The sequence below is a fragment of the Cyclopterus lumpus genome, chromosome 6 (genome assembly GCF_009769545.1).
Source record: "Cyclopterus lumpus isolate fCycLum1 chromosome 6, fCycLum1.pri, whole genome shotgun sequence".
Lineage (NCBI taxonomy): Eukaryota > Metazoa > Chordata > Actinopteri > Perciformes > Cyclopteridae > Cyclopterus > Cyclopterus lumpus.
Genome location: NC_046971.1, coordinates 17564550 through 17590396, shown reverse-complemented (window position 1 = coordinate 17590396; position 25847 = coordinate 17564550). Strand labels below are relative to the sequence as shown.

The 25847-nt window shown below is 41.4% G+C and overlaps 2 protein-coding genes and 1 long non-coding RNA gene across 5 annotated transcripts; 1 reads left to right on the top strand and 2 right to left on the bottom strand.

The window, feature by feature from the left end:
• Window positions 1-2559: 2559 nt before the first annotated feature.
• Window positions 2560-3607, bottom strand: phlda2 (pleckstrin homology-like domain, family A, member 2). The gene is made up of 2 exons (XM_034535230.1): window positions 2981-3607; window positions 2560-2881 (listed from the first exon to the last, which is right to left on the bottom strand). Exon 1 carries the CDS (start codon window positions 3428-3430, stop codon window positions 3014-3016), a length of 417 nt encoding a protein of 138 aa, XP_034391121.1. The 5' UTR covers window positions 3431-3607; the 3' UTR covers window positions 2560-2881; window positions 2981-3013.
• A 2060-nt stretch (window positions 3608-5667) lies between these two features.
• LOC117732799 lies at window positions 5668-6580 on the top strand. Of its 2 annotated transcripts, none has more exons than XR_004609629.1 (3): window positions 5668-5755; window positions 6053-6208; window positions 6322-6580. It is a non-coding gene; the product is annotated as an uncharacterized LOC117732799 (long non-coding RNA). The 2 variants fall into 2 exon arrangements; XR_004609628.1 differs by having other exon boundaries at window positions 5668-5765.
• Window positions 6581-12590: 6010 nt separating this feature from the next.
• On the bottom strand, window positions 12591-23855 carry nap1l4a (nucleosome assembly protein 1-like 4a). 2 transcript variants are annotated; one of them, XM_034534820.1, is made up of 15 exons: window positions 23581-23855; window positions 22562-22599; window positions 22211-22283; window positions 21378-21522; window positions 20779-20865; window positions 19643-19777; window positions 19485-19556; window positions 19250-19389; window positions 18895-19040; window positions 16367-16386; window positions 16128-16247; window positions 15933-15968; window positions 15717-15773; window positions 14549-14584; window positions 12591-14169 (listed from the first exon to the last, which is right to left on the bottom strand). In XM_034534820.1, exons 2-14 carry the CDS (start codon window positions 22575-22577, stop codon window positions 14579-14581), a joined length of 1053 nt encoding a protein of 350 aa, XP_034390711.1. In that variant the 5' UTR covers window positions 22578-22599; window positions 23581-23855; the 3' UTR covers window positions 12591-14169; window positions 14549-14578. The 2 variants fall into 2 exon arrangements, with proteins under 2 accessions (XP_034390711.1, XP_034390710.1); XM_034534819.1 differs by lacking the exon at window positions 14549-14584 and having other exon boundaries at window positions 23581-23810.
• Window positions 23856-25847: the final 1992 nt, after the last annotated feature.

Here is a 25847-nt window from a genome sequence, read left to right as displayed (position 1 = left end):
TTTGATATCCAGAGCATTAAAATGGCAGCAAACAATTATTTGCTATATGTAAATATATAGTGTTGATCCTTGCTTTGCTGAAATAGTCAGGCCGGCCATACATGCTTTTAGTGCATGTTAGTGCATGTGAGTGCATGTGAGTGCATGTGAGTGCATGTGAGTGCCGCTCTACCCGGCTCTCATATGGCAGTTACGGCTGATAACGCCCTCTCAGCCGACAACAGTGACGCAGAAGCGTGCCGCCCTACCTCTGGTTCCCCATCAGGTAAACACAGCTAGCTCCGTGAGCTCTTTGGCCATTGTGGCCATTGTCAGCGCTGTTTCAACCGTTAACAGTGTAACTGTTGACTGTAAACTACACCCAAACTCCCAAATTCTCCAACAAAACACTGAGGACATAACAAGTTGTTCTTGGGGCCCTGCATGAGAAGAAGAACAAGATAAAAACAAGACTTTTCTAAATGTCACTATTTGCGCCACAAAAAGCATTGAAGCCCTTTTCCTTCCTGGCAACGCTCTGGTCTCCATACAACACAGAGCTCTAATGGACTGACTCATTACTTTCATGTCGAGGCAAACTACTCTGAGGACGTTAAAAAAAGATGAATATTCGCTTATCAATAGATTAGTCTCTTGACATATTGTAGAGTTATTACCGCTTGTGTGGGAGTGAGACAAGTTGCTTCTGGCCACCGACCTTCACCTCACAACACCCTGCTCAGCTGTTACTCCGTATGCCTCAGCTTGTCCTTACTGCAGCTCATGTTTACAATAAACACCTCTGAATCAATTCTGTCCCGCTCAGTTTAAAAACTGAAGATTAACTGAAGTTGTGTTATGGCCCTGCACACACTTTTCTCACATCCTCTACTTGTTGAATGTGTCTTTTCCATCCGTCCACATACTGACGGCCTGCATGGAGCGATGACGCCAAGGCCACAAGCACGGCCTGAATGTGACTCGTGCTGCGTCAGAGGATGTTTACACAGCCTGAGCCTGAGATCAGAGAGGAAGACCCGGTGTGTGTGTGTGTGTATGTGTGTGTGTCCTCATCGTTGGTGTTGTGTATGTCCAGACGAGCGAGGAAGTAAAGACTAGGGACAGTGGATTGTGACGTCTTTCATCAGCTTCTGGAAACACTGCTTAGAGTCACTTTTAATATTGCACGGTGACAAAAAAACAGTGTATGGCCCTTGGCTCAGGGGCCACATGTGTGTATGTGTGTACGTGTGTATGTGTGTGTGACATTAAAGTGGTGCCAATTTGTGACACAGTATTTTTAGAAAGGAGGCCCGTCCACCCCGGTAATGCTCCTCAGATCAGTCAAACCCTTTGATGCGTTCATTGTAGTGTGATCCTACTTCAAAGCGGCGCACACGGATGGGACGGGACGGGAGGAGTGTGACTCCACTAGACACTTCATTACTGCAGGCCGGAGATTCAGCTTTCTGTCACCTTTGACCTCTGGACATTTGTGCTCATAACACACTTCCCCTCCACAAGATCCACGACCGGAGGGATTTATTTGCAGGGGGGCTCAAGGCAGAGAAGACACGTCTTTTTTTAATGTCCACACTAGTGTTCAGGAAAAACTGTGCTCCTGTTTTAGCTCCAACACTGTTGATCGAAATCCACCACAGTGTCGGATCAGTTCTTCATTTCCATCCACAGAATATATTTTTATTTTATTGTATGTGCACCTGTGAGGCATCTTTTAACTCTTGTTACATGTTACAGCCAACCCCAGAATTTAAAGTGTATTGTTAGTATCTAATCTAACACCTACTTTTTAGATATATCCAACCAAAATGTGGTTAAAATACTGCCGATAATATAGTAAATTTAGAATGACTTATTCTTTCACTTACATTTTTGAACCTACATGTTAGTCTCTCATTTGTAGGTCTTGCAATGTTTTCTGAATATGACTAAAGCGTGCTCACTGGGTTGAGCAATTACAATTAAATAGGTGTGTTCCTGGTGTCGCATTATACCCATTGAAACAGCCTTTATGTCATGATGACATGGCGGTAAAGTGGACTTTCTGGGAGTTCTCTCTGCCTTGTAAGGAACAGAGCCACATGACGAGATTGAAGATGAGTCATCTAAATAGACTAAAATCAAAGTTCACTTTTTGTGAAACTCATTAGTTCAAAACCAAACCAACAGGACACATGAGGTTGGCGACAGTGGCGACCTATACACCTACCACACCTCGGAAGCAGTTGAGGTGTGTTCAAAGGCACCACTTAATCTTTAAAGTGTCCGGTGCCGCTGACTACATCTGCTTATCGGTTATGACTCAAGCCTGAAACCCTTCAAGTGACAATAAAGAGTCACATTCCACCTGACAGCAGAAAGGGAAGGGACTTTCCGGTCCTCCACTCCCTCTTCACTGTTGCATGTCTGGCATTTGCTAAGAAATGCGGTTGGTGAAAAGTTTTCCCAAGTGTCAAATATACTGTAACTGACTCCATAAGGCTGTAATGAGACACTAACAGGCAGTGACATCACACACAAGGTTCTAGTTGACACGTGAAAAACAAGTGCAAGTCAAAGTTATGTTAAAAAGGCAGGAATATTTATTCAAATAAATACACACTCAACACAAATTGAAATAGTAAATAATTTAAACACAAGCTGTAAGGCCAGTAACAACATATCCTGGAAACAAAATAAATTAACATCATGGTTTTGGGAGTCATTCCTCTCAGGAGAGCACACTTTTAAATAGTTTTGACAATTCAAGAGTTCATTCCTGTGTGTGGAGCTTCTGAAAATCTCTCCGAGAGCTCAGTCCCGAACAATCCTTCATCTCTGGACCGGATGACCTCGTCTTCCTTTTGGTCCGCGTATAATGTACGTATGGTCCACTTTGACACTATAAGGACATTGAAAAAAAAAACATAATTAGTGTCTGCGTTCAGATGCTGCTCACGTGTACTCTCATTCATACAGAATGTAACGGTGTGTCCCTCACCATATTAGGAGTGGTGAACGGTCCCACTGCGGCTCAGGGCGCCCTCGCCATGCGCCGCTCCTGCTGTCCGGGTGACGCGCTCTCATTGTCCTGCCGCGTTTTAAAGTCCTGGATGGCTTTTCTGTTCTGATAATCGATCAGAGCCATGGTGATCACGGCGTTCCAGCAGTTCTCCTCCCCGGAGCACCGGAAATCAATCTCTTTATTGTCTGTGGTAACGATGGTGAAATAGACGAATTTGCCGGTGCGCTCCACGCAGTCCACCTTCTTGATGGACTGCAGCTTGATCTCCTTGCCCCTGGTGCGCTTCTGCGTGTCGGCGTAAATGTTGAGGCTGTCCGTGGTCAGGACGCACGTCTTCCTCTTCCAAAACTGGAGCAGGTTGTCGCTCCTCTTCTCCAGCTCGCCCTCCTTGAGGACCTGGCTGATCTCCGCCGCTGACATTTTCATTGTTTACGTCGGGGCAGGTTTGTGAACCCTTCGCTTCCCCTGTTGTGTCGTCCGAGGAGGAAGCCCGAGGAAGGAGCTTCTCTGCGAAAGGCTTCGGTAATCCAGTGCCGTTGTGAATGAAGGTAGCGGGGAACTTTTATAGTCTACTCTGGCCTGAGCCCTTCCCACTTGACGTCAGATGACTTGGGAATGCAACAGTTGCCAGTGGAGTAATTCAAGGCTGTGTGTGGGCGGAAGCTGCGGCGCGGAGGGGGCTGGTGGGGGGTGGGGGGGCAGAGGAAGTCCTAACGTGGACCTAATTACACCACCAACATGTTAATTACTAATCCACATCCTACTGCGGAGTTACGTGCAAATATTTGCCCACTCTGCAGAAACTGATTCAGTCGAACAGGTTAATTACCAGATGTGCACATGCGTAAAACCAAACCTTTAATTCATATCAACATCCATTTCAGAGGTCCTTTTGAATTCCCTGTTAAAGTTTATGATCCAGACTTGTTCCATGACAGCCTGGTAGTTCATTCGCTTCATGCCTTCACTGTGGTATTTTACATAAACTCTGCTATTCCTGTCTGTGGATCTCAAGCTGCTAAACACACCCAAACAGTCCAGGGGCTGCATTAGTGAGCAGAGGACGTATCATGCTTTATGGAAGCTACACAAAGAGAATGGGTTAAAAGTTTAGAAAGCGCAGAGATTACGCATTCCCTCAGTTACAGAGACCAAAACTGTCATAATTCAAGAAGAACGTGGGTTTTAATTCACTGCTCAACATTTTAAGCTGGTTCAACATTTTCCTGCAGTCCTAAAATTATGTTAATTGAAATCATTATTTTGAAACAAAGCTACTGTTTCTAAAACTAAATCTACACAGGAGCTCTATATAAAGCTGCTCCCATGTTACATTACCAGAGTACGGGACTGAATTGGATATGAAACTTCAGTTTGATTTACCTAATTTTACAATTATTATTATGAAAACAAGGCTTCAAAGAGAAGAAACAACATGTACGAACAGAATCCATCATCTTTTTGGATAGTTTGAACTCTCGCCTTGATGATAGGAAGTTTGCTCATGCTGATTGTGTTTTATTAAAAACTTAATTTAATTAGTTGTCTGAACATTCACTCAACTCATCATTTCAAGTCTAAAGACAGGAAGTCAGGGGAACTCAATGTCTTATGTAAAACCAATGTTAAATTGAATTAACTTTCAATTAATACAATCTATATATTTGCGTTAAAGACAAAACAAGTGTTGATTCCACAACATGTCTGTATGTTTTTCAGTGTATTTAAAGAAGAAAATGGGTCAGCACATGATTTTGATGCAACCTGAGGTGACATGTCATCTGCCCTTTGATTTCACTGCATAGATCCCATCTGCCAGTCCCATGCTGAGCCCCTTCATTAACTACTGACCACACTGTCAGTCAGCTGGCTGGCTCAGTCCCGGTTCTTGTTCACGCCAGACTGAGAGTAGCAGACTTTAGATGTGTATCGCTGTGCCAGTCTGGAGCCCACAGGGATTGAGCTCCAAACTATCAAAGCTACTGAAGTCTTGTTTAGGGTGTAGATGCTCGTGTCAATAAGATTGATACCAACAAAACAATAAACAACAACACATATAACATCCTTGACTTCATGTGTCCAGTTCAGATCGTTCACAGTGTACAGTGGCGAACGTGCATCGAGCACCCACTTCAGGGTCTCCTGTCTGCCTCGCTATCAGTCTCCTCTCAAGGACAGTTTGTAAACATCTCCCCTCCAGTTTGAAATGTCCCAATGACACACACGCACACACATATACTTTTCCAGAGTTGTGAGTTCGAGGGAACCCCGGATAGGACACATCAACGCCACTGTGGCCATACAGACATTTGACTGCACCAAAGGCGTAACCATGGTGAATCACTTTAAACAGCACGCCGGGCTGTCTGTGAAGCAACCTCTGCATTGTTGACACTGGAGCGGGATGTGGCAGCCAGATGAATCCTCTGACATATCAAAGAAAAGGAAACCACATGTGTGTACAGAGTCAAACGACACGACTGCTTCTGTTTAGTGCACCGCTGCCTCTTTACCACTCTCTTTGTTTTAGGGGCTTTCCTCTTTGTTGCCTGGCAGCGTGCATGAGTGTGTGTGTGTGTGTGTGTGTGTGTGTCTGTGGGTGTGTGTGTGTGTAACTGATCCGGAGATGTGTTGCATATATAGGTTTTAGTTTGCGGTGGAGACTCGCAGACATGCCCAGGCAGTGACTCAGTGTGTGGTGGGGCGCCTTACTTTGGAGGAGTTTGCTTGCCAAAGGAGGGCCAGGTGTGGGTGAGACAGAGTGTGTGCACATGTGGATGACTATGTTGTGTCTATATCATCAGATCATAATTTATTTTCCCTGGGAAGAGGGTTGGAGATATACACAGCAGTGGTGTTTGCACGTGTGTCTGAAAAGATAGAGAAAACAAAGCTAACATGCCGAAAGTAGCCTTTAAAAGTTATATTAATAAAAATAAGATCCCTATTCAGTCAATATACCCTCAGCTGTGTTTTGGCCAACAACATATTCTGTTAATAAGCTCTGTGCACAACTCCAATGTGTCACGGTTCTCCTTGTATTTCCAGCTTGTGAAAAAGTACAACTCCTTCAGGAGGGAGTCAGATGTCATGGATCTCAGGAAGTGTGTTGTGACAACTTCATATTCAAATCAGTGCGCTCCGGTTCTCACTGTCTCCGCATAGACACAGCAAAACCCCCAGAGACACACACGGAGACAGGAAGTAAGATAATGTGTCTTCTGCAACAAGTCAGGAGGGTTTTGATAATACAAATATATGTGAGTTACAAAAAAAGAAGGGAAAAAAAACGTATTCTTTGTTCTTGTTTTATTCAGTGTGGTGGTTCTGCAGACACGAGCACATGGCTGTGACCAAGACAGCAGGTGGAAAGACCAGAATGGCCTGAAGTTTGGTAGTCGTGTTGGGGCATGAAGCTGCTGAGTGTTTACCTCAAGTCAAAATAAATCAGCAGACTGTGTTTGAGATTAATCTAGTTCTATTAATACAACATGTAATCGAAATTACACAAGGGTTCCACAAAACATGAATGGAGAGCTCTGATGAATGAATACGTTGTTACAGCCACTGAGAACAAGGAACAGGCTGTATGTTTATTTAAGGATTTGATTTATTATGACTTGTTGGCCAATTTAAATAAATGTTTTCCTTTGAATTTTTAGTCTATCCCTTGTGGCAAAGTTACAAACAATGCGATGAAAGATTATCTATTCATAGAAGATTTGCCTGGATAGCATGAATCTCTTCAGTCATATATGAATATTGATTGATTGATCTATAGGAAATAAATAACGTTTTGAGGTAAAACAGTCCACATGTAACCAGTAAACATGCATGGCGACCACCTAAGTATGTCTTTATAAATTACATCCTAAATGGTGCATTTTAGTGTATTTTCATCAAATATAGTCACAGTTAAGAGATGTTAATCAAGGTGCTTTGTCGGGATAGGGGTCTAAACAAGTTCATCTAAACCTGCAATTAAACCAAAACCACAGGAAAACCTAAATAATTAATTTGAAGTAACTAAACCTATCTGTAGAGCTCATAAAAACTGCAGTCAGGTTATAGTTATCTGTGCATTCAACACATTCTCACTCCCAACTCAAATGAAGTAATCAAGTGATCTTTGATGAAAGACCGCAGCAATAAACTTCAATTTAAAGTTAACGATTAACTGTCACACCCAGCAGCACATTAAGAACACACTGTCAGTGAATATTTGCATAATGAGGTCATACTAAATGATCGATCCGATGGCCCACTGATGAAACCTTTTGCGTTTGCAGTATTAGGAACTGGGAGTCCGTGGCGACATTCCAGGGAATTCCATACTTGGATCCGTAGGAAGTGAGATCCCAAAACACACCTGCAATTAGCACTTATTGCCACACAGCTGCCGCCGAAGACAACCAAACAGAGATCTTCGAGATTGTAACGTTACAGGTGCAAGATCCGAGATTGGGAGCATTTTGATTGCCTCTCAATGGCTCTCAACACGGCGAAGGTGAACCGGCGATGGCGTTACCAGCTGTACCCGCTGTCGGAGAGCAGTGCAGAGTGTTCTGACCAGTGGGGCAATATACTGCTGATAGTTTTATACAGGATAAATAAGACCTCAGAAAGTATTTTGGAAATGGACATTTTCCTAAACTGACTTTTTCATAAGAATTATTTCTACACAATTAAAGGAGAGTTGCATATTGTGTGTGCACGCACTTTACGTTTATGTGCACCATGAAGGCCTCCGTCAGACAGTGGACTATACATAGTCAGTTTAACAATGGGGAGCAGTATGGATGAGCTGGCTGTGATGAGCCGCTGACAAGTACAGCAGAGCTCGCAGGTAACAGCTGCAAGCCGTGACACGTTTATGACTTCGGCCTCTCTCTCTCTTTCACACACACACACACACATACATACACTCACACATACACACACACACAACCATGCACACACACACACACACACACACACACTCACACACACACACACACACACACATCCTCTTTTGCTCTTTGGTGACATGCCCTTGTGATGAGACTCCGGAGCTATTTGAGGCATTGTTCTGATAAGCCCTGTGTGTGTGTCTGTGGCCACACTGGCATTCAGCAGCGTGGGAAAAAGAACAAATGGCTGAGGAAGGCAACGCTCGGTCAAACACAATTCTTGAAGAGGAACTGCTGGAGAACAATGAACACAGTTCATCTGATGAGGAACTGGACAGTTACTGCATGATGGTAGTCAAAGATTGCCAATGGGCTCAAATCTACATTCACCTTATTCAGCTAATGTAGGGATGGAAGAACTATTAAATAGCTTTTAACTTAAATCAAAGTAGCAAGAATGTATAAATATATGTCTCCTCAAAAATAGGCGGTTATATTGCCTAATAGATAGAAGCTGAGAGGGAATCAGGGGGTGGGTGCTAGCGAGGCCGTCGGTCGGGACAGCGTTTCCAGTACATGTCGTGCTGTAATTAATGAACTACAGTACACACGGGAAATGTATTCAGTTACATCCCTTCACTGGTCTTAATAGTTTGGTATGTGTTTCCAGAATGCTGTTCAGAAGAGACAATCTCATAAATGTCATTGCATATTAAAAACTCTAATTGTCCCTTAATCATTAACGCAGACTTCATCCCAAAGGTGTGTAAACCATGCAGTAGGTCCACTTTCTTAACAGACATGAGACTGCACTGGAGTGTCTTCATGTGGTTCATGTGTGTCATAAACATAAACCACATGAAGGGACTCCGGTGAGAGTCATGAGAAGTGATCCAGGAGCCCGGCATCTCATACATGCCAGTTTGACTCTGTGAAGAATGGCAGGTATGCAGGTATGCAATCCTTCTCCCTGCCAGGAATGTAACGTTCACTCTGCTGTCTGCTCAGCTTCACTGCGGCTTATGTGATAAACCTCGAGTCCTTCCATTGAAAGAAACTAAGCTGTGGTCGGAGCCGGGGCATGGCCTGTGCTTTTAGGCTTGATGGTTTCACCTTTTTTAGGTCAGCGCTGTCCTGCTCTACAGGAATGTGCCGAAACAAAGTGGACTTGAACACTAGGGCAATGGCTCGTTGTCAGATAATCCACATAAAGCCAAGAGGGACAGTGAAAAGATGATCAATTAGTAATGTTTGCTCATTTATGCAGCCGTGATTCAACAAGGCTGACTTTGACTGGGTGTCATCAATCTAAACCAAATCAATAGATTCAAACAATGATTACCTTTAATTTACCCTCAGGAATTTTAAGACCTAATATGTGATCAAATGTATGGGGGTGTGTGCCTCTGACTCTCTTCCCTCCCTGATTCTCTTCCCTTCAGTTCTGACTTTACCTGTGCTCAGAAATCGAGGCGTGTGATTCAGGTGAAACATGCCACACCTGGTTCTCTGTTCATTCACTGTTCCATTCATAAATCCAGAGACAGGTGTGCTGCCCTGTTGCTATTCTGGGATTGGGTGTGAAGCTTGCTTTCCCACACATACCAGGCATAAAGCTAACTGGTGATAATGCAGTAGAGCAAACAAGATTAGCAGGGTTATATTGCCCATTTTTTTATAGTTCTTCCTTTTAAAGCACACACATATAAATATAAAAGAACAAAGTAGCCCTGGTTGAAGTCACTTTAATGAAACAGATTGTGGAGAGCTTTCTGATAACTCATATGTTGGTTTACTTTTCAATAACATGATTTTGTTTCTCCCACCGCTCCTTCGAGTGTTTCTTCAAAATGTAGTTTGAGAGAAACAGAGCTATGGAGGTCAAGTCAGGTTAAAATCCAGTCCAACTTTACACTGTGTATTTTCATATTTCCATACACTCGTCCAAAAACATCCCAGTCAAACATGCTCCAGCCAGAAATGAGTCAAAGAATAAATAAATCACAAGGATTTGATTTTGCTTCGGCCAACAAAAGTCTAAATCCCTCCATATTTGTATCACCTGACGCCCACAAACAACATTTAAATAGTGCATAAAAAGACGATTGGAGGGATTTGAAAGAGTTTCATCTTGAGACGACAGAGAACATTTAATGAAACCCACCCTGAAGTGTGAGTCACATCCTTGTTTGGTCTCACTCCTCGAGGAGATTGTGCACCGCCTACCCCCAAGGACAGTGTCTTTAGTGAAGTTTCCCATGAGCCCTCTGCAGTGTGTGGATCACCAACTCATTGGGATTGATCTTCTGGGCACCATGAACGCCTGTACAAATGTATCCATTACCCATTGAGATACTTCAACCTGGACCAGAGTGGCGGGGCCGACTGACATTGTTGTCCATTGAGCCACACTGTAGCGTGGTTTTAAGAAAAAAAGAAAAGAAAATATCTTCAGCTTTGTACTTCATGCACCATCTGATAACCTGAAAGAATGATCGAAATGTGCGCAAAGCTGTGAGTTCTTGTGTCAATGCCATCCGAAACGTTATCAGATCTACGACGCAATGGGCTCCATAGTTCAACTCATTCAGTTCCGAACACCGACCCGGCGTCAGCAGCATAAAGCGCCTCTCTATACCCTTCTTTCTCTGGAACTCAATCTGGCTCACCCCACTTCCGACGATACAAAAGACCCCACACAGACGAGCCCGTTCGCGCACACTCTTGTGTGCTCACGTACACGTACAGGCTCTGCCAGAAGCACCTTGGAGCCAAGAGCTGGACAGTGGGTGCAGCTGCAGCTGGGAGGCCGGTCGGACAGAAGACTGCAACCAAACACTTCTGCTGGATGAGGGCAGAAAGCATCATTTAGGGATAATCTGAATACTTCCCTCTGTTCCACTGCTCCGGTCATGTGCAGAGCTCAGAGATCATCTCCCTTTGAGTCCACCAAACGGCTTTTCTTCTGTATGCCTTGTTGATGCTTCTTCTCTGTGTGTCCATCCATGCACGTGCACACTTGACGAAACATCAAACATCTGAGTGGTGGTGTTCGGAGAATGTCAGAGAGAGCACAAAAGACAGAGTCTCACAGTAGTTTCGCTTGTTTCCAACCGTCTTCTACAAAATCACGTTCCAACACTGTACACCTAAACTGCACTCTCGATTATGTTTCAGATTTTCTCCTAGCCTGCTTCTGAAACACGTTACTGTTGTAAATTGAAATAAGACACAAAAAAGACTACGTTTTTTTATTTTATTTTTTAAGGCAACAGAAGTACTTGGATAGGTTTAGTAGAAAACATCATGGTTTGGCTTGAAATGGCTACGGAATTGAAACAAAACTGCAACAAAAATACCGGTGACTTCATTGTCTTTGTCTTACTCTAGATATCAAAATGTCCCCTTTACATTTACAGTTCATCATTTCAGATGCTAACTTTCTGCACTTCTGACACCTTAGGTCTCCATTTTCATTGCGAACTGTAAGCAGAGTTTACTGTACGGTTCCATTTCCCTGGCTGTGTTTCAGAAAGAACAGAAATGAGGTTTTTTTTTCAGACACAATTGGACTCCTTGTTACAGTGAGGCAATCCTCTACTCCCACACAGCAGCCTCAGTATGACTAGTGTCTTGTTCCAAAGTCAGTAAAGCAAAACCCCCAAAATTACAGAGACGGGAGAGATTTCAGTTTGTGGTTTGTCTGTTGCATCAGGAGTCACTGCGGCGACTCTTTCCTTCCACCCATTCATTTTATCCTGAAAAAAAATACACAACAGACTTCGTGTTGACAGTGACCTTGACCTCGTCATTAACGTCTGTTTTCTCACACGGTCGCATGTTGTCACCTCAGTTCCCATGAAGATTGAAACACAAACACACAGTTGGAAGTGTTGCTGGACGAGGTGATGGGATAAGAAAGCACCGGTCTTTCGCGGGTCAGAAAACTTGGGTTGCTAGGACTGGAGTCGCCCATCCTCCTCCAGAACATTCACAGCACTCAGCCATTATCTCCCACGATGCATTACAAGGGTCTCTCAGAGGAACGTACATGCTTCCTCTATCTGCAAGACAGGATTCCAGACATTCTGGTTGCCCTGCCTGATGTTGGGCAGACCGTGAGCAAATTCCTCCCGCCTGGATACCACAATGCTGCGACGTCACCATGGTGTTAGAGGAAAAGACGGGTCGGTGCCAGCGCACCAAGCCCGGCATGTTGAGGCTGTGACTGCACGCTTTGTTCTAAGCTCCTGCTAATAATTTGCAAATCACCAGATGCCTTATAGTGAAGTCAATTAGTGTGGCTACTCTGTGCCCTGTCACATTATGCTGTCAACAGCATGTGTATTCACAGGGAAACTTACCTGCACACAATCTCTCAGCAAAAGAGCGGTTGGGAGCTGGCCAGTAAGACCAGTATGACTATCGGGCCACTGCACTGGTGATGAAGTGTCTTGTTTCGCTGATAACATGTTGACATATTACAGTAGGAAAAGCGTGTAAAAGAGTACATAATACAATTATTGAAGGTTTGCTTCAGTATCAGGATCCCGGTGTTGTGCTGATCACCGTCACAGATTTACTGGGAGACTAACAGAACCAAATCAGTGTTCAAATTATTAGAGCAATGGTTTCCAAACACTCCACACTACTGCTAAAGCAACACTTGGTACACACACACACACACAGGACACAAATCCATTTCCATGTCGCACAACTTTAATAGAATATTTTAACTAACTCTGTACAAATTGAAAAGAAATATTGCGCAAGTAACACATTGTGAATAAGAACCAGTTAAGGCCATTGCTAGCACACGGTCATGTGGTAGATCTAAAGATGTCAACCGTGGCTCTGAAAGATCTGTCCAACAAGATCTACAATCGTTCTTTTTAAAAAGAGAGAGAAGGGGTGGGTGTAATTTTTGCTGAAACTGCTATCGCTGACCAGGCAACGGTGTCCCAATCAAACTGCCAAAGTCCAAGTGCATTATATAAAATACATTGGCAAAGCTCTTCCATTTGTTTTCCACAGACATTCTACTGACTCATTAGACAAGAACCAAGATATTTATATATTCTTTAACAACCGTAAATGCTGAATTAGATCACACTTTGTTAATGACACTTGGCAAACAATTGAATAAAAGATGAGAGTTTTTTGTCTTTCATTTTGGCTTCTTGGCAACGGAATTTACATTTGATTCAAACATCCTGCACCCTGTCCCATCACAGACTGCCAATTACGTTTGTTAAGTACTAGATACATAGCAGAGGTCATAACCAAAAAAGGTTGCAGGTCAACTTTGCATTTGCTTTACGGCGTCATAAATTAGTGAGATATTAACCAGTATTAATGTAATGCTTGGGCTGGGCTAATTTTCAAATGTCTTGTTTTCTTAAAATGTTCCTATTATCCTTGATGACACAAAACCAAAACGGCCATTTCAGGGGTGAAGGCCAACCAGGGTAGAGCCATATGCGACAGTTGAGGTACAACCACATGCTTGTCACATATTGTTAATCAGTGTGCTCAGTTTAAATGCTTGTGAAGCCCAATAAGCCTGGGTGTAAATGAGCAGTTTTAATGCACAACACAATTCTCTAATGTTTGAAATAAATTGACGTGGCAGTATTCAAGTTTTGTTGACCAGCAATACCCAAATAAGATTTGAGCCAATGGAAATGAGCCTATAACTGCTGAGCCCGAAGAGATACCGAAATACACCACTGACACCAGAATAAATAGTCCAATAACATATGACCATGAAAAAAAGTAAATTAAATTCAAAATGATACATTGAATGTCTCTTAAAAAACATCATAACAAAAGAAAACACTACCCCAGTGAAAGATGAAGTTAGACTCAAACTTCTCTTGTTGGCATTAAAAAACCCTGAGTAACCAATTTAATTCCATGAAAACTTAAGTTGGGATTCTTTTCTTTCCTATTTTTTATATGATGACGTTCGGAGGTTCTTGGCAGTCGTAACCTACTCCGTCTTACCACAACTGTCCCTATGTGATGCTATGGTAGTTTAATCAAATAGGGGGTTAGATGGACGCAAGACAAAGGAAAGAGAAGTCATGCACATAGTAAAAACACAGTTTGGTTTGCGTTCTATTGCGTTCAGATGAGTTGATAAAAGGGGGAGGCCTGCAGGAGTAGGAGGACTTGCTGATTGGCTAAGAACTGATTTGATGGACATCAGGTCACCACCTCCTCTGATCACCACGGTTACTGCTGTTTGCATTCGGCAGGCTGGGGCTGTTCCTTCTGTTGGGAGCAGACAGAGAGACCAGATTAGAAAACAAGATGGAGGAGAACTAATGAGGCCACTGGGCATTAAGTAGCAACTAGAAGAGGCTAACAAGAAAGCAGACACTAGAGAATGAATGAAAGCACCTTTTTTGCTACAGCAAAGGCTGCAATGTTAGAAACCTGGGAAGGGACTACAGGAAGAAAAACTAAAAGATGTACAGAGCAAAGACAGAAGAGAGGAGAATAGAAACCCAAGATGCGAGTTGAGGTTCCTAAAAACTTGGGACTACTGGAAGAATCCAGAATGTAGTGAAAGAGAGAGGCAGCCAGAATCATAGACCAGCAAACGGACTAGACAGTGCAGAATGTGGGACGCCATCCTTATCTCCCTTACCTAGAAATTGCATTGGGTGAGAATGATTGATTATGCCTGTAATGGAGGGGAATCCAGGGAAGGGAGAGACAACAATATGCACAAGTTTAATCGTCAGAAATGACTGAAACATTGCTGAATTTGGTGAACACTGAATTCCTGATTCCTTAAAATTAACTGATGAGCTGACAGTAGGTACCACGACAGAAAAACTCATTCAGACATTGTTGCTCACTGCTCACAGGCCACGTTATGCACTCACTTACTATCAGACTGGAATAGTTCATGAATGGTGGTCTCGGTCCAAATAAACCACTAAATACATGGCTCCTTCACAGACTGTCATTACATGATCATTTCTAGCCAAGAGCCTGAGAGAGTAAGTGCAGGCAAGAGAAAAACCTCTTAAAAAGTTTGTCACACACATATCAATGCGTCTGTCAAGTAGTTTGAATCAGAGTATTACTCTTTTTTTTATTAAAAAACAAAACTATTTCCTCATCATCTTGTACAATGCTTTACATTTAATTTGTTTCCTCTTCACCTTGGCTATAAGTCACACCGGTGAACGTCTCTGACTAATGGCATGAAATATTCCCAAAAACTCCATAACGTTACAATGTTACTTGTGTATACAGTTGAACGTCAATATTCTACACATTGGTAGCCGTGTTGTAATCTTAAATTAACATTAGGGTCTCAATCCCATTCCCATTCCCTCACAATTAAACGGCTGTGTGGACAATATTTGTCTCAGACCTCATTTCAGCTAGTAAGCATTGAATCAATCTGGCATTTTTTCAGGGGCCTGGCTATATTGATCCCTCAAAAAACGGCGAGAAAACAGATGGAAAGTATTTCTGTCTTTTACTGTTTCACAGTAACTATAATAAAAAAAACTGTATTTGTACTCCACTTTTTTCTCGACTATCGTTAGGATTTTCTTCCTCTACTTTTCAAATGTTTACTCCAGAGACAAAGTACATTGCGTAATTTCCTGCAATTCACCACGGAGACATTGCCACAAGTCTTCTCTGAACACAACTGCTGCGCGGCATTGCTGTTTTCCAGCCCAAAGAGCTACATCATTAGCACCGCTATCACTGACAAAAAAATAATAAAGAGGAGTAACGAAAACACTTGCATTTAAAAACATTAAAAATGAAAAAAGTAAAGAATTCAAACTGACCTTGGGGTCCACGTCTCCCTCATCATCGTCGTCGTCATCACCGTCCTCATCCTGCTCCTGAGACACAAAGACAAGATAATCATAAGATGTGTTATTATTATTATTACATGGTTTAGCAGTGATGTGTAAGCTAGCAGTTACAGACCCAAGTGCTGTGTAAACAGTGTGCGTCCCAGCTGTCTGGTACAGCTGATCAAACTCAGTGTCATTACTAACCTCTTCATCTCCCTCCTCCAGCTCCTCCTCTTCAAACTGCAGGAAAAACAACAACAGTGAAAACACACACATGGTCAAACAGTAATGACAAATTTAGCTACATGTCCTCAAAAGATGTGTTGCCAGTTTGCAAACATCCCATACTGTGGATTTTTCTGTGTCCAAGAGTAACCGCACGTTGGAGGAAACACTCACGCTCTCGTCATCTTCCAGGGCTTCTCCGGTGAAGTACAGCACTGCTCTCGGAACTATTCTCTCACGGAAGAAATGGCCAATCTCAAAGTCTGTGGCTAGGGTGAACTCAGAGTCTTCGTCCTATAAAGCATGTGCACATGAAGACTTGTTTAACACAGCTACAAATCCGATGGACTTATGGTAATAGAAGACATGAAATGGTATGTTGACTTTATGAAGAACAAGCTACATTTACTCACCATTTCTCCATCTGGTGAAGCTGTAAGGGAAAGGACATCTCATTTAAGCAATAAGCAACTCAACACACTGCTCTTCAATGACTATAGATTAAAAGGTATGATGACATTTTTTTAAATGGAATGGATTTGAAAAGGCATATTAATTTAAAATGACTAGTCACAGGAGGATGTTACACTTGTTTTACAACATCTTTCAACAGGGCAGCTATGGGATGAGCTGTGATTCAACCAACATCTGAAAGCCCATTTAAGACAATAACCATGATTATTATCGATGACATTACAACGTGAGATCACATCATGGCTGTTAGCAAACAGTTGTTCTCCCCCACCCTGACATTAGGGTCCACTACTTTAAAAATATCAACATTAATCTAAAATGCACAAAAAGACTACATTTGAATCCAATCAAATGAAAAACAAGTAACTCTTGTTAACATCACAGCAGTCAAGACCCATGGCCTCTTTGTGCGTGTCCACAGGATCAGTGAGTGATAGCTACTTCACTAATGGACATCCCTACCACGGAACGGCACACCTGAACCAGGGTTGCAAAATTCCGGGAATATTCAAAGTTGGAAACTTTTCACGGGAATATACGGGAATTAACGGGAATAAACTGGAAATTTGGGGGTAATTTAACTGTATTTACCTTGTCATAAACAGACATGCATGCAAACATTTATAATACAACTTTTAAAAATGACATTTTTTGAGTAGAACTTTATTCTTTCATCGAACAACAAAAACATGAACGTTGAATAAAAAAGTTGTATTCCCTATGATCACCACCCCCCAACCCAATTTTTTTGTGTTTTTCCCTGAATCCTTTCAGGTCTAAATGCTTTCTTCCTGGACCTCATCAACGTCCTCCTCACTGCTGTAAAAAGTTAGGCTACTGTATACAAATAAACTTGGTATTAAAATGAACATGGCTTCAGTTTACCAAGTAATCAATATGCTAGGTAATGACAAACAGTGTTGGGAAAGTTCAGTTCATAGTTCACACATTTTAAAATGGACTAGTTCAGTTCATAGTTCATAATTCAAAATGTTGAACTAAGTTCACAACTCCAAAAAATGAACTAGTTCAGTTATTTTTTTCAATATGTTGCGAGCTATAATTTAAATCTCTATCTGTCTGCAATACCGCTCTTGGCCTCTACGCCACTCGGCGCTCTCACACTTGCCAGGCAAAGGGCTGAAACGTTCAGACGCAACACTGATGACAAAGACGTTCAAAAACGTTTATGTTTCTGGCAGACAATGTTCCCAACCAGCTTCATTCAGGGTCCAGCTGAGCTAGGCGTGCATAGTCTTGTTCTCAACTACATTTAAGTTCCCTGTTATATGCTTTTGCAAATAAACTTTTTGAACGTACTTTCTTTTTTTTTTAAATTCCCAAAATTCCCGAGACAAAATTCCCGTGGAAACTTTACCAGAAACTTTCCGCCCCTTTGCAACCCCAACCTGAACACAATTGAAGAAGAGCTATTTATATCCAGTCATATACTGAGGCCTTGACAGAACCAAGTCAAACATTTGCAAAGCCAATGAGTGGCCAAGTTAACTTCTCAAAGTCAGAAAAGGTCCAAGCATGTCTGACAGGTTGGTGGACAACACACCGTAATTAAAAGGTGCATTCAGCCTAAATTACTGATCCTTTGAGAGAGAATGACTCATTTCAAGATATTTGAAATCTGAAGTCAACCTGAAAATCTTTCTAGACTGACCTCCCTCCCCTTTGATGAGGGTAATCACACCAGTAATGTGACCAAATAAATTGAAAGTTTGATTTTTATAATTGAAATGAACTAAAATCAGGCAGTATCATTCTAAAATGTAACACGGCTGTTGTAAATACTTTTACAGTACCGTCTATGAAATGGTGTTTTCTTTTATTTATTTATTCTTTTGAAACTCTTTGAGATGTTAATTCATGCGCTTGCACTATATACAAACTCAAGGCGTACCGATTTTTATAAATCACACATCAGTTATTTGTAAAATGTTTTTAGTTAAGAGTGTTGTTTTATAAGCGCTCTTGCTATTTTGCCTCAAAGTTTCAGTCAGTCATTAACTGTTTACCGCCACAAAAGCTCCTTCACTCTCCAAGCTAGAAAATAATTGTAAAATCAAAGTTGATGTAAAAGTTCAACGTTCCAGTGAGTGCAACTTTATGTTCAGTCTAACAGCTCCGCCTACACACAGCAGACACAATCTGACGCAGGTGTGGAGTCTGCCGCCACCTGCTGTTGAATTCAGTGACTATCGGATTAACCACATGACATGCATGCCAACATGTTATGACACCGTCTGCAGGTGAACAGCCACGTTGACGGTCAAGCAATTGTATTTGTGTGAGTTTCAGTCATTCAGGGTTTGCTCAAGGGGTTTGTGTACAACCTGTGCAAACAGAGCTTGATTTAAAGAGTCACTGCTATGTGTATGACTAATTGCTTTGAATAACATTTAGAGCCCAAATAAAATCACTACATTTTGTGCGCATCTATTTCTGTGCGTCTCACCTTTGACCGGGTTAAAGAAGTTGAAGAACGAGTCATTGGGGACCTGTTTCGTAACTGTGCGGACAGTGCCACGGCCTTTATGCTTCTGCTTCTTCTTAATAGTTTTCACTGTCACATCCTTCCCCTTGTGCCAGTCTATCTGACAGCTGAGGAGAGATGTACAAAACAGTGAGAGGCAGCAGAAACAGTTGGTAGAAGTGCCAAGAGGAGGATGATATGTGGGATGTCAAGAGATGAATATAGAAAGAGTGAACAGAAATGTTTTACGAAGCACACACACACTCTACTTTTTCCTAACCCTCAACATCATGTGTGTAAAAGCCACCGTTTAGCCATCATGTGCTCTGTCGCTCACCCTTCGCAGTCAATGATCTCTGGCCCCTCGAATGAAAACGGGTCTGAGTCATCAGGTTCTGACTTCATCCTGTAGACTTTAGTGAGGACTGCATTGTTGAAGTAACCATTGGACTCAAAGTGGAACTCTAATGTGAAACTCTGAGGGGGAAGACCAAGATAAATAGACAATCTGAACTCTAGTTTATCAACTTAATACTATCAATTAATTATTATTAGAACATGATGAAACTGACCATTGGTTGTCCTGGCTCAGAAAACTTGACTTGAATATCTTTCAGGTGCTTTAGGATGGGCTCATCGTGTTCCTGGTGGTATATAAAACAGTCAGATCAGAGACACATGAAACTGTTCAGGAAATGGGTTGACGTGTGTATTAATTATATAAATATACCTGCAGCATGTCACTGAGCATGTCCACACTCTTGAATATGGTGAGCCAGAACTCAGGGATGCCTTTTGGATCTTCTCTTGGTGTGGCTTCCTCTTTCTTTGCATCCTCAATAGCAGCTTTTTCCTTTACCTCCTCCTACAGGAAGTGGGCGGAGTACTTATAAAAATTCAATTCACCAAAATCTAAACAGCAAGTTAGTTAAGCTTCCGAGACAGGGATCTTACAGCTCGAAGATAGTTAGATTTAAGACCTTTTAAAGCCACACAGGATTACATTTAAGACCAACTATACTACTACTCCCAAATAGTAAGGGAAGAAACACAGCAATTACTGTGTGTGTGGTTTGACTGCAGTTTTGTTTTCTTAGAATTAGTGTTCAGCTTTTTACACTGGGGACACCAACAGCAAAATAAAAAGAACAATGTACGCCCAGCCTCCCTATGTTGGATTGCCCTGCCTTAATTCTCATCTTGCCGAGTTTAAAACACGTACTGCACAACATACAATGTGCCTCTTATACATTGATTGGTACCAGTTGCAGCCATGCGGTGTAACCTTGGTTGATTAGCCAATTGTCATTGAATTTGAACTTCTATTTGTTGTCGTTAGCTCGTATCTGCTCCAAGCATCCCAGTCGCTAACAAAATATAAGTGTTGTTGTTTCCGCTGTCCTGATCTGTGCGACTCTAATGAAAGAGATGTGTCAATGAATTTATAATATTTATCTGCAATGTGAGAAAAAGCTATTCATAAAAGGTAACTTCTTATGTTTGAGCAGTCTTTATAAATATTGTTCACCAATTGGTCTTTTTTAATACTGTACTCAATACCTTTTGAGACTTTCTATGGACTAGCAGAAACCCTGACATAAGTCTCATTGGGATAAAGATGTTTTACAATTCAGCCATCAGTTTGTTAGCCCTAGTGATGCTCATTAAAAACCCATTTCCCACATTTCTGTTGTTTCCTTTGAGACAATTTCAGCAGCCTTTTGGTATTATTGATACAATGTCAAGCAACCTGTGTGATCGTAAGAAGAAAAAAAAAAAAAGTATTTTCCTTTTGTATGGAAAACCAGAAGTAGGAGTGGGAAAGTGATCAAGCTTTTAAGACAGACAAAAATAATGTGCACTTACAGCTAGCTCCTCCTCTTCCTCTCTGTCACTGTGCCACTCGCACTCTTCATCTGTGGGTTCCACTGTTCCTGTGACAAAATCTCTTCTCTGTGACACATTAATTATGAAAAAAGTTAATCATTTTAGAGAGGCATTTGGGAATATTAGCATGTACTATGTATATTTGCACAAACATTCATTCAATAAGGCTGAATAATTTCAGAAAGCAGCTGCATTGCTGTATGTGTGATATATATATATATATATACATATATATATACACACACACACACATACATACATACATACATATACACACACACATACATATACACACACACACAGACAGGTGCAGCAGCATTACAGCTGACAGACTTATGTGCGACTAAGAATGGCTGAGTTCTTGTCACTAGCTCTGGAAATAGCCTTGACTGACAAAAAGTACAGACGACTACTCGTTGTAGCAGTTTTCAATTTAGCACCAAGGATGCATCCTCACTGACCTCAGATTTGATCAGAAAGACACACATAACCACCCATTAGTGCAGGGAACAATAAAAAAAAAAAAATATATATATATGTAAAAAAGCTTAAAAGTTCTTATAAAAACTTTAGCATACCTTGTCAAAGAGTGGTTGATAGAGGGCAGCATACTTTCTCTCTAGCTCATGGACCTCCTCGTAGAATTTAGCCTCTATGTTGGCACACTGCACCTGTAGCCTTTTCAAGGCATGCACTCGCCTCTTCACTACTTTGGGAAGCATGCTATGACAGAAGAGAAATTGATGTGGATTAATATCATTTAGAGAAAAATCTGATCTATGATTTCTTATTAAAACGGTTACCCGTAACCAATTCTTACACAATCTTTTCCAGTAAACTGACGAGTCCTCCCCCTCAAATGGGTGCCCAATCACATACACAATTATACAACCAAGGTTCAATACATTAAACTACTCTGTCATATATATATATATGATTTTAGAGTATTTAATAAAGTGTTTAGTATCTGATTAGGTCACAATCCTAAGTGATAACATTCACCATCAGACCACAAGTAAAGCTCACCACAATGCCACCACGGGTAATACAACATCATGTTTAAGTCAGGAAGTTACTTTAACTGCCATCTTTTGATTGGTGTGTGTCAATTATATCAATATGCAACTGGAAATTGTGACCAAAACCGTTGCTTTCTCAAATAGCTGATGTATCTGCACAGGGAGTAAATAATGTCAAAAAAACATACAAACACTAATGTTTTATGTTAATAATCACTGTTTAGATAAGTTTTAAATATATATATATAAATATAATATTGGAAAAGAAGCAGATGATGTTACCATGTTGGCATAAGTATAGGGCAACTACTGCATGTCACATTATGGGAACCTTTAAATGATTACCTTTTATCTCACATTACACAAACCTAGTATAGAACATCTGCACTGACCTTTCCAAGATGTGGATGCCGACAGGTCTTTCAATCTGCCCACCTGGATTTAGCATCCCTTGATCCCTTTTACCTGCCAAAACCAACAAAGAACATTGTTGCAGGTTAATCATTACATACCTTGCTTTTCTATTGACAATAATTAATCTATATTGTTGTTTGATTGTGGCTCACCATACAATTTAAAATATTACATAATCCAATACATTGTCTCTCAAAAAAATACTTAGTGGAACTTGTTAGGTTGGGTTTTTGACTAGACTTTCAGATGTTGATTGAACTAACGTTTCCTACACTGAAAATCTAATATAGCATGGTAAGATAATATACTTAAAATACATTTGTTTTTACCTTTATTGGCGTCCATTACCAAGTGGCAGCTCCTTCCTCTAATAAAGAAGGATCAATTAGATTAAATACACACTAATCATGAGTCATAGAGAGTGAGATAGTAACCACAGACAGTGCTAATGACAAAGTAACCAGAGACAGTGAACAAGTAACAGTGAACAGTCAATTAGATTAGATACATACTATTCATGAGTCATAGACAGTGAACAAGTAACCACAGACAGTGAAAAAGTAACTACAGACAGACAACAGAGTGAAGGGGGTCAATTGTTGTTCACTAGCGAGCGCATTCTTCCACATGCGAGACGTATTTCATTACTACATAATCAGCTGAACGAAGTGATCAACAGCAGCACGGTGTCGAGTGTCGATCGCGCGCTGGCCGATGACGCATTGACACGCTAACGGCAGCTGCGCGAAGCGAGGACAACAAAAGTTAGCATCTCGCCTCTGACGATGAGCAAAATGCCCCTCGCCGACTCTGACAGTTACATATGACCAACGATGAAGCACTGTCTAGTGACAGTGACATCGGAATACTAACCACCACGTACTAATACCTGCCTAGTATGGGCGGTGACAACAAAATCTGACAGCAGCAAACTGGACGAGCTAGTTAGCAAGAAGCTACTAGCCAACGTGCTGTGAACAATGCTTCAGCTAACACAACAAGTGCGACGGTTTCCACTTTAAGCTTAAAATAACGTTAAATCCGCTATCCGCACTCAACAAGTAGGATAGTGTGTGCTAATGAATTACTTAGGCACCGGCGCTATGGCTTCTCATTATGTAGAGAAAACTGACAGTTGGTTACGGCTACTAGCCTCCTGCTAGCTGCCACAAGCTAATATTAGCTAACGTTAGCTCGCGAGTTAATGAAAGTGTCTTTTGGGCAGTTCCTCGGCGGCCTGTCACAACAGTGAGATAACACGACACGTTGCCGATGAAGATCTTAACATTGTCGCAAATGTTTGTATTTATGAAACGTCTGTGTTTACGAGCTGTTTTATTAATCTTACCTCTAGCTGAGCGGAATATTAGCTAGTCGCCTCGCTCACGCGTCTTCGCTTCAACCCCCACGCACGAAGAACACACACGCGCTCTAGCATCCTGTGTTCTCATTGGACAGCTGCTGGGGGGACATAGTGCTGCATTCAAGGGCTTCGTTGCGAAATACTGTATGTACTTAACAGTATTACTCAATCTTCTGTGAGATGTGAGGTCCCGGGACAGAGGATGTCGTATGTATACAGATTGTAAAGCCCAGTAGTAGTGTATACGCTCCCTGCTTTACACTGTGCCTTTATTTCAAAGCTGCAGATCTACAAACTCTCTATGAATTCAGAGCAAGTACAATGATAAGGATACCAATTCCATCTCACAACAACTAACAACGTTGTGAGTTGACTCTTCAAATAAGACAAGGACATGCAACATTTTTATATGTAATTCAAACTCCAAACAACTTGACTTGCTGTGAGTGCTTATCCAGATGAATTACACTTACATTTGCCATACGCCTTTGTTCAAAGCCTTGAGAATCACATAGGCTATGTTTAGACCACAAGAGGGCTTTGTGTAACCATGCATGCTTCACAGTAGACTATGTCTCTATCTGTGTCTAAAGAAGAAGATTGTATAAATGTATTACCAACATATACATATATTTGGGGTGGTGGTGATTGTATGTACTCTAGTGTTTTTCATCAATTGTATTCCCACCAGCACATGTGCTTGTTTTCACTCTTACAGACCCATTTGACAAACCCAGAGAATTATTATCTTTTTTTTTCCAAGTTCTGCAAGATTTTGCACACAAAAACATATTATTGAATAGGAAACAAATCAAATGTATACATTTAGGTGAGCTGACCTTGCTCTATGTGTATTGACTTGGCTGTAAGACACAATTAGACGGGTTGATGATTGGAATGAGTGAAATTCAAATCAAAAGTAAGGTTAATGCAAAATATTCTCCCTAGCCTTCTATATAAATGATACACATAACCCCAATAACATCTTAAAGCACTACCGTAACAACGGAAATGCAAGTTTTTTTTTTCTTTTCTCGTCATTCGAAATTAAATCTCAAATGATAAATTCATACATCATATCTAAGGAAATATAGCGTTTATATGAACATTGTCAAAGATGTGCTCATCTGTCCATATTCCATCGTATTCTTTTGGAAATGTGTTTTTTCGCTCTCTTTTTTTTGCTGAAATAGCCCACTGGGTTAAATACATAAAACCACTCAAATCCAGCCTTTTTCTGTTTGCTATCAACTACTGCATAGTCTACACACTTGAGAGGAAGTGACAGCACCAGGGCCCCTCAGGGTACGATTGTGGTGACCAGGCTTTGTGCCTGTCACACTGTGACATTTACCAGCAGGGTCTGTACCCACAGAAAGAAATCAAATGTGATTGAGTAGCATTTGGGACAAGTCTGAGATCTAAAAACAAGTTTACAGTAATCACTGTTTTTGTAAATGTGTGTTATTGTACTGTTTTTTGCAATAGAAACTGTGGCTAAATGTACAGGAAGGCTCAGTGGGCCTTCCTGTGAGTTGCCACTAATACGTAAAAGAACAATAATTACTTTAAAAGCAAGCATTCAAACGCCTTTGATAGTTGTGCGACCCTCTGCAGATGTTGAAGGGACTGTGATATCATTAAGACAATAGTGACACCTGCAGCTCTCGCACAAAGCTGTACTTAACTTCACAGCTTCAGCCTGTCAATAAATCCTCAACTCTCAGATTACACCCCCTCTTAATTTTTTTGTACCTGGCACCACAGAATGGGCAGAAGCACACACCTGGCTGTTTAAATAATATGTATGCTGATGCATCTTCTCATCTCAGCTTTGCCCAGCTGTGTGTACACACGTTGCATTGTGTGACAGTGCAAGTGTTTGCACTGTACTTATAGAGGACGCTCGATAAACTTCTTTTTTTTTCTGTCAGATTGTCTTTCTCGAGCACTGTATATATAATGTATATCATGTCAGTGAAGAACAACCACATAATGGATGTTAAAACAGGAAATGCACTGATCCATGCTCTCATCATACACTACTCTGTCTTGAATAGCAGATTCTATGAGGCTGAATCGCAGAAAACATCTCAGCAGAAGTTGCAACTTACATGATCCACTTACTTGATGATGTAATACTAAGTGTAGCCCAAAGGTAAATGTGACTTCTCCCTGAACTGGAAAAGTCTCCCTGTTTTTCCTTTGACAGGCTTTATTGTCAAGTTTGGTGGATGTTGTTCAATTGGTAA

Excerpts from the sequence above, each read along its gene's own strand:
- phlda2 (XM_034535230.1), bottom strand. The coding sequence starts at position 3,430 with ATGAAAATGTCAGCGGCGGAGATCAGCCAGGTCCTCAAGGAGGGCGAG.
- nap1l4a (XM_034534819.1), bottom strand. Across the intron at positions 19,778-20,778 it reads AGGAAGAGGAGGAGCTAGCT|GAGGAGGTAAAGGAAAAAGC; the intron begins GTAAGTGCACAT and ends CACTTCCTGTAG. Across the intron at positions 15,969-16,127 it reads CCCTGGAAGATGACGAGAGC|TTTGAAGAGGAGGAGCTGGA; the intron begins GTGAGTGTTTCC and ends TTTTTCCTGCAG.